This window comes from Chiloscyllium plagiosum, unplaced genomic scaffold, assembly GCF_037043375.1.
Source record: "Chiloscyllium plagiosum isolate Xiang-an unplaced genomic scaffold, Cpla_swu_hap1 HiC_scaffold_44, whole genome shotgun sequence".
Taxonomy (NCBI): Eukaryota; Metazoa; Chordata; class Chondrichthyes; order Orectolobiformes; family Hemiscylliidae; genus Chiloscyllium; species Chiloscyllium plagiosum.
In genome coordinates, this window is record NW_028270182.1 from 1,659,717 (window position 1) to 1,668,966 (window position 9,250).

Sequence of the window (9,250 nt, forward strand, 5' to 3'; positions counted from 1 at the left end):
GATCAGCCCCATGTGTACATCTAACTCCTTTACTTGTAACTGGAGGAGACATTTCCCACAAACATTCCCACCTAGGGCTAGGGGGACCCCAAACTGTACCATCAGTTCAAAACAGAAGGCTGTAGCATCAGATAGGATAGTTTGGTACACTTTCCTTTATTGGTCAGACTATTGAGTACAGGAGTTGGGAGGTCATGTTGCGGATGTACAGGACATTGGTTAGTCCACTGTGGAATATTGCGTGCAATTCTGGTCTCCTTCCTATCGGAAAGATATTGTGAAACTTGAAAGGGTTCAGAAAAGATTTACAAAGATGTTGCCAGGGTTGGAGGATTTGGGCTACAGGGAGAGGCTGAACAGGCTGGGGCTGTTTTCCCTGGAGCGTGGGAAGCTGAGGGGTGACTTTATATAATCACGAGGGGCATGGATAGGGACAAGGTCTTTTTCATGGAGTCGGGGAGTCCAGAACTTGAGGGTATAGGTCTAGGGTGAGAGGGGAAAGATATAAAAGGGACCTCAGGGGCAACTTTTTCACACAGAGGGTGGTACGTGTATGGAATGAGCTGCCAGAGGATGTGGTGGAGGCTGGTACAATTACAACATTTAAAAGGCATCTGGATAGGGACATGAATAGAAAGGATTTAGAGGGATATGGGGCAAGCGCTGGCAAATGGGACTCAATTAATTTTAGGATGTCTGGCATGAATGAGTTGGGCTGAAAGGCCTGTTTCCCTGCTGTACATCTCTGATTCTATGAATGCTTCATCCCTCATTTGTGAGCAATTCATTTAATATGGTGTAAATGGGTGACATTGAGGTATTACTTACACAGAATCAATGTTAAATGCAAGGTGCACTTTTCGGTCCAGAGTAAACTGTGCATCTTTCGGTAAGTCATTGCTGCTTTCTCCCTTAATGCATCTGGGGACTCCTTGTGCATAGGTGCTCCACCTGAAAGACATTTCTGCTGTCATGATACAATTCATTATTGGGGAGTTGTTGTATCAGAGAATGGGACAGCTTTCAGAGATTGCACTGTGTCAGCAGCAAACAAAATACTTAGAAGAGACATTGCAGGGTGAGACACAGAGTAAACCTCCCTCTATATAACCCTCCATCAAATACCCCCAGGGACAGGGTCAGCACAGGGTGAGACACAGTAAACCTCCCTCTATATAACCCTCCATCAAATACCCCCAGGGACAGGGACATCGCAGGGTGAGACACAGTAAACCTCCCTCTATACAACCCTCCATCAAATACCCCCAGGGACAGGGTCAGCACAGGGCGAGATACAGAATAAACCTCCCTCTATATAACCCTCCATCAAATACCCCCAGGACAGGGTCAGCACAGGGTGAGACACAGTAAACCTCCCTCTATATAACCCTCCATCAAATACTCCCAGGACAGGGTCAGCACAGGGTGAGACACAGTAAACCTCCCTCTATATAACCCTCCATCAAATACCCCCAGGGACAGGGACATCGCAGGGTGAGACACAGTAAACCTCCCTCTATACAACCCTCCATCAAATACTCCCAGGACAGGGTCAGCACAGGGCGAGATACAGAATAAACCTCCCTCTATATAACCCTCCATCAAATACCCCCAGGACAGGGTCAGCACAGGGCGAGATACAGAGTAAAACTCCCTCTATACAACCCTCCATCAAATACCCCCAGGACAGGGTCAGCACAGGGTGAGACACAGTAAACCTCCCTCTATATAACCCTCCATCAAATACCCCCAGGACAGGGTCAGCACAGGGTGAGACACAGTAAACCTCCCTCTATACAACCCTCCATCAAATACTCCCAGGACAGGGTCAGCACAGGGCGAGATACAGAGTAAAACTCCCTCTATACAACCCTCCATCAAATACCCCCAGGGACAGGGTCAGCACAGGGTGAGACACAGTAAACCTCCCTCTATACAATCCTTCATCAAATACTCCCAGGACAGGGTCAGCACAGGGCGAGATACAGAATAAACCTCCCTCTATATAACCCTCCATCAAATACCCCCAGGACAGGGTCAGCACAGGGTGAGACACAGTAAACCTCCCTCTATATAACCCTCCATCAAATACTCCCAGGACAGGGTCAGCACAGGGTGAGACACAGTAAACCTCCCTCTATACAACCCTTCATCAAATACCCCCAGGGACAGGGTCAGCACAGGGCGAGATACAGAATAAAACTCCCTCTATACAACCCTCCATCAAATACTCCCAGGGACAGGGTCAGCACAGGATTAAATACAGAGTAAAGCTCCCTCTTTTTTTTTAAATTAAAAGCAGAGCTCCCTCAACACTGTCCTCACTCCAAGGAGAGGGACAGGGCCCCAAATAGATCAGCTTGAAGGCAGTGATTTTATTACTTAGTGCCAACATTTCTTCTTATTCTAACACTGAGATACTAGCTGCAATACTCACTGATAGGCTTCCTGCCGTCTCCTTAACTCATCGACCCAGTGCTGGTCAAGGATGGTTGATCGATACTCATCCTTTCTGCGAGCTGGGTGAGGACAATAATAAAAAACACAGAACTGCAGCACAATCACATTCTCTTACAATCACAATTCAAAGGGAGATGAGATTTAGTTTTTGATTCTCTCTGGCTCTGTGCCTGACAAGTTTGACACTCAATGGCTGTTTTGCCAATCAGCCAATACCTTCCCCAACTCAACAACACCACCTGCCCCCCTCCCACCAACCCCCCAGCAATCTTTTCCAGGCTGTGAGTGAAACCACAGTGAGAGACGCTCGGCCTGGGGACCTGCACCCAGCCAGGGGCACACACAGTTTACACAACCAGGTTACATCTCTGCAGTCTGCCTCAGACAGGACTTCAACCCATTGTAGCACTGAATGAAGAGGCAAATACCCATCCCCACCCTCACAGACCCCATCCCCACCCTCACAGACCCCATCCCCACCCTCACTGACCCCATCCTCACCCTCACTGACCCCCATCCTCACCCTCACAGACCCCATCCCCACCCTCACAGACCCCATCCTCACCCTCACTGACCCCTATCCTCACCCACACAGACCCCATCCCCACCCTCACAGACCCCATCCCCACCCTCACAGACCCCATCCTCACCCTCACTGACCCCTATCCTCACCCACACAGACCCCATCCCCACCCTCACAGACCCCATCCTCACCCTCACTGACCCCTATCCTCACCCACACAGACCCCCATCCCCACCCTCACAGACCCCATCCCCATCCTCACTGACCCCCATCCCCACCCTCACTGACCCCATCCCCACCCACACAGACCCCATCCCCACCCTCACAGACCCCATCCCCACCCTCACTGACCCCATCCTCACCCTCACTGACCCCCATCCTCACCCTCACTGACCCCTATCCTCACCCACACAGACCCCATCCCCACCCTCACAGACCCCATCCTCACCCTCACTGACCCCATCCCCACCCTCACTGACCCCCATCCCCACCCTCACTGACCCCCATCCTCACCCTCACTGACCCCTATCCTCACCCACACAGACCCCATCCCCACCCTCACAGACCCCATCCTCACCCTCACTGACCCCCATCCTCACCCACACAGACCCCACCCCCACCCTCACTGACCCCCATCCTCACCCACACAGACCCCATCCCCACCCACCCTCACCCTCACTGACCCCCATCCTCACCCACACAGACCCCATCCCCACCCACACTGACCCCCATCCTCACCCTCACTGACCCCAATCCTCACCCACACAGACCCCCATCCCCACCCACACTGACCCCCATCCTCACCCTCACTGACCCCATACCCACCCTCACTGACCCCCATCCCCACCCTCACTGACCCCCATCCTCACCCTCACTGACCCCATCCTCACCCTCACTGACCCCCATCCTCACCCTCACTGACCCCAATCCTCACCCTCACAGACGCCATCCCCACCCACACAGACCCCATCCCCATCCTCACTGACCCCCATCCCCACCCTCACTGACCCCCATCCCCACTGACCCCATCCCCACCCATACTGACCCCATCCCCATCCTCACTGACCCCCATCCTCACCCTCACTGACCCCCATCCTCACCCACACAGACCCCGATCCTCACCCTCACTGACCCCCATCCCCACCCACACTGACCCCCATCCTCACCCTCACTGACCCCATCCCCACCCTCACTGACCCCCATCCCCACCCCCACCCTCACTGACCCCCATCCTCACCCACACAGACCCCATCCCCACCCACACAGACCCCCATCCTCACCCACTCTGACCCCATCCTCACCCTCACTTACCCCCATCCCCACCCACACTGACCCCATCCCCACCCACACTGACCCCCATCCTCACCCTCACTTACCCCCATCCCCACCCACACTGACCCCATCCCCACCCTCACTGACCCCCATCCTCACCCACACTGACCCCCATCCTCACCCTCACTTACCCCCATCCTCACCCACACTGACCCCCATCCTCACCCTCACTTACCCCCATCCCCACCCACACTGACCCCCATCCTCACCCTCACTGACCCCATCCCCACCCTCACTGACCCCCATCCTCACCCTCACTGACCCCATCCCCACCCTCACTGACCCCCATACTCACCCTCCATGACCCCCATCCCCACCCTCACTTACCCCCATCCCCACCCTCACAGACCCTCCCACTCTCCGATGGGAGTATAAAGGGTATGTTTTCTGTGTGTGCTATTTAATGTAGCTCTGGCCCGACTCTAACTGAAGTTCCTGGGTGTGGTCCCACTCCTCAGAGTGAGAGATCCGTCTGGGGGGTGGGGGACAACCCCAGAAGCGGATATGGTTTGAATGCCAGGGCTAGACTCCACAGACCAGGCTCCGATCCCCTTCAATCCGAAAACCTAGGCAGTTCAACAATGATCGAGGGGTTTATTAATTCAGAAGCACAGCTAACCCAGGTTCAAATCCTGCCGTGCCGGAGACTGGACCTTGAATTCAATAAAATATCTGGAATTAAGGATCTAATCATGGCCATGGATTGATTTTTGGGACAACCCCCTCTGGGTCCTTGAGGAAAAGCACGTGCCATCCTTCCCCAGTCTGTGCCCATATGTGACTCCAGACCCACAGCAATGGGGTTGATCCCTAACTGCCCCCTGAGGCCATTGGGGGATGTGCAATAAATACTGGTGAATAAAAAACATTGCAGGTTCTCTCCATTGGACCCTCCCACCCTTGTAGTGGGGTGGGTGGGAGGACAGGGAGAAGAGAGGGGAAGACTTGAACTCTCTCCCTACCTCCAAACCCCATCCCTTTTGCCCCCAAAACAAAAGACTTTGTCCTTGGACAACATTTTTAAAAATCAAAATAGCATAAGGTCCATTCATTTTCCTGTCAAAACCCGTCCGAGTTTACATTCCTAACCTCCGTTATTTTCCGGGAATATTACATCCGCGTTCCAGGGCTGGCCCACGGAATCTGTTTTAAGTGGAGACTGACAGACCTTTAGTTTCCAGGGGATATGGGATTTGGGGAGATGGAGGGACATTGGAGATGGTGGCTATCACCAGTCAGCATCTCGTTGAAAAATGAAGGAGGCTTGATGGGCTGAATGGCCTACTCCTGCTCCCCATTCTTGCGTTTTACTCAAAAGAGCATCAAGTAAATGGTTACATCGAAATGTCACGCACTTTACCCGATCCACCCACCTCCCCCTGAACGGACTCAATTTCCAGCATATTTGGTTTGTTTGGGAAAACCAATTATCAACCTGGCTTTGGGGGTGAATTTGGATAGCACGTTATCCCTTATAAGGAATTATCAGTGAGATTCCAAACAAAGCTGCTGCATTTTCCCACCCACTCGCAAACCATCTGTTTGCTGCTTCAATCTAAACAAATTAGAGTTGGGTTGGCATTTAACATCGATTGGCTCAAACAGTGTGCAAGATCGCATTTAACTCACAATGACTAATGCAGCAGCCTCCCACATCTGGAACTGGGGGGGGGGGGGGGTTAGGTGGGGGGTGTTGGTGGAGAGAAGGGGTGAGGGGATAATGTCCAAACACTGCAAGAGCAGGTATGTTTCAGACACAGCCTTCCCATGACTAGGACAGGAAACTGTCAAACCCATTGTGCCAAACCACAATCCTACCTGTTCCTTCAATGATTTCCAGAGTGTTCTCATCTTCCAGCCAGGAGTAACAGGGGAAATTGTAGACTTTCTGATTGGGCGCTTCGACAGTGACATACTGACAATACCAACTATCTTCGGGTAGCAGAGTATGTTTGTCTTTATATAATCTCACCAGCAATATTTCACCCAGGTCATTGTTACTCTGAATTTTTATTGTCCTGACCTGTGAACATATCAAATGTCAGCGCTGACCAGCTCTCAATTTAAAAGCAAGACACTGCAGGTGCTGGACCTCTGAAACCAAACACAGACATGACTGACTAAAGGTTACACCTGAAACGTTGACTTCGCCTCCTCCTGGCTCATTGTGTTCTGTCAGCCTCCTGCCTGTCTACAGGATAAACCCAGCAGGTCTGGTATCATCTGTGGAAAGAGAGAGAGAGAGAGACAAACGCACACACACACAGATACACAGACACACACACAGAAACAGACACACACATACACACACAGACGCACATACATACACAGGCACTGACATACACACAGACCCACATGCACATACACAGACAAATACTTAGACACACATACTTAGACACACACACAGACACACGCATACAGACGCACACACATACAGAGACACACACAGACACATACACAGACACACACGCAGACACTTACACACACATACAGACTTTGAGACAGAGACAAGTGAGAGAGAGAGAGAGAGAGCGAGAGACAGGGGCAGGCAGAGAGAGAAGACAGACAGAGAAAGAGACAGAGACAAGTGAGAGAGACACAGACAGAGAGAGAGGAAGGGAGAGAGACAGACAGAGAAGGAGAGACAGAGACACGTGGGAAAGAGAGAGATAAACAGAGAGGAAAAAGTGAGGACTGCAGATGCTGGAGATCAGAGTTGAGAGTATGGTGCTAGAAAAGTACAGCAGGTCAGGCAGCTTCCGAGGAGGAGGAGAATTGACATTTCAGGCAAAATCCCTTCATCAGGAATGAGGAGACAGACAGAGACAGGCAGAGAGAGAGAGACAGGCAGAGAGAGAGACAAATAGACAGAGAGACAGAGACAAATAGAGAGACAGGGAGAGGGAGATACAGAGGGAAAGATAGACAGAGAGGGAGATACTGAAGGAGAGACAGACAGAGGGAGAGACATACACAGATAACATTTCAAGTCTGATATAACACTAGTGTGGTTCTGATTGAGAGGGATACCAGATTGGAAACATTAACTCAGTTTTTTTCTTCTCTCTCTCCGGATGTTGCCAGAACTGTTGACTTTTTCCAAAACTTTCTGCATTTGGTTCAGATCTCAAGTTGCCCTAGTTTAACTCTTATTTACACAGACAGCCCCCTCCCCCTCGCCCTCACAGCCAGGCTGTTAAGCTTCCAATGTTTTGAGGCAACCACTCTCGGGGGGCATTAAGCCCACTGCTTCCACATTCCCACAGCATTGAGTCTGTGCTCTCCACTGTTTTGGGAGCTACACTGTACAATGCTGATTACCAACATATCCCCTCACTCCATGCATTCCCTCTGGGACCCCCCAAGCCGACCTGAAATCCTCCTGTCCCCCTCCACCCAGCTCAGACAGACAGGTACAAACCCCCTCTCAGAGAACCTGAGAGATCTGGACTCATTTGCAAGCCGCTGTCTGCCTCAGGACTGTCAGCTCCTGGAGACGCAGAAACCAGCTTTGGGTGGGGGGGGGGGGGGGTGGGAAGGGAGTTGGGGGGGAAGTGGGGGGAGTTGGGGGGGAACTGGGGGGGTGGGGAAGGAGTTGGGGGGAAAGTTGGGGGGGGGGAAGTGGGGGGTGGGGGGAGAGTTGGGGGGTGGTGTTTAACATTCACTAGTTTCCAACCCCCCGCCCCCCCCCCCCCACACCCTCGCCATGTACTCTGCCTGCATTTCCCTGCCCGTGCTCTCCCCCTGTACTTACACTGCCTTTTCGTATCTTGTCAATTGTCCATGCCAGTCCTACCCGGACTTTTTCAGAGTTGCCCAGGCTACCCACCAGAGTCACAAAGATTCTATCGATGGTTCCAGCTTTGGGAAAGTCACCAGTGACCAGAGAGACTTCATACTGGACAGACATGCTGCTGTTACAGTACCAGAGTAACCTGGTAGGAGACAGAGGGTTCTGCTTTAATCAGGGGAGGTGCAGTTTCATGTCGAGGACGAGGGCTCGGCTAGTATTCAAATTAGTCCATGTTTGACAAATCCACAATAAAGAAAGCTTGGCAAGTACAGACGAGTCTCGCAATTGTACGAATAGCTACAAACATGTTCATTCACTCAAATCTCCAATCTCAATTTGAATGAACTACATAAATGGGGGATTAAATACAAATGATGTGAGCCTGAAGATTAAAACTGGTCAGGAAAGGAACAAGGTGGATGTAAATACAGCTTGAACACAGCTTAAAACAAAATCAATAACAAAATCAGAAACTCAGCAGGTCCGGCAACATCATAGAATCATGGAATCCCTACAGTGTGGAAACAGGCCCTTCAGCCCAACAAGTCCACACCAACTTCCGAAGAGTAACCCACCCAAACCCAATCCCCATATCTCTGCATTTATCCCTGACTAATGCACCTAACATACACATCGCTGGACACTAAGGGCAAGTTAGCTTGGCCAACCCACCCTAACCTGCACATCTGTGGCAGGAAAGCAGGGTGAATGTTCCGGGTTCACTGACTCTTCTTCAGAACGTCAAAACAAAATCATTGCTCAGAATAAAATGGAAGAATTATTAATAAAACAAAATAAATTGTGCGTGCAGCAATGTACAGTCTCCAATCAGTATTTGGAAAACTGAAGGCAGTTACTACTACAGGGAAGAGATAATGAGAAGCTGAAACTGAGGTCTGGATGAGTTGTTGGCTGTGTTGCTATCTTCAAACCAAAGGTTTGGGTTCAAGACCTACCTACTATAAACACAGGAAAGTATTCAGCCATGTGTCCTAGAGTCCAGCCATCTCTGGCTGTAATAAAAGCAGAAATTGCTGGAAAAGCTCAGCGGGTCTGTGGAGAGAAATCAGAGTTAACGTTTCAAATTGAGTGACTTCTCAGAAACGTTAATTCTGATGTCAGTTGCTGCCAGACCTGCTGAG

General features: G+C 51.0%; 1 protein-coding gene across 3 annotated transcripts in view; it reads right to left on the reverse strand.

Annotated features, from left to right (window-relative positions):
- LOC122543270 (polyunsaturated fatty acid lipoxygenase ALOX15B-like) overlaps window positions 1-8,259 on the reverse strand; it is a 103,554-nt gene extending 95,295 nt beyond the window's left edge. For all 3 annotated transcript variants that reach the window (XM_087982726.1, XM_087982725.1, XM_087982724.1), the window contains exons 1-4: window positions 8,070-8,259; window positions 6,134-6,338; window positions 2,438-2,519; window positions 829-951 (exon numbers count right to left, since the gene is read on the reverse strand). In XM_087982726.1, the coding sequence (XP_087838852.1) occupies window positions 829-951; window positions 2,438-2,519; window positions 6,134-6,338; window positions 8,070-8,225 (566 nt within the window). In that variant the 5' untranslated portion in view covers window positions 8,226-8,259. The remainder of the gene's footprint in view (window positions 1-828; window positions 952-2,437; window positions 2,520-6,133; window positions 6,339-8,069) is intronic.
- Window positions 8,260-9,250: the final 991 nt, after the last annotated feature.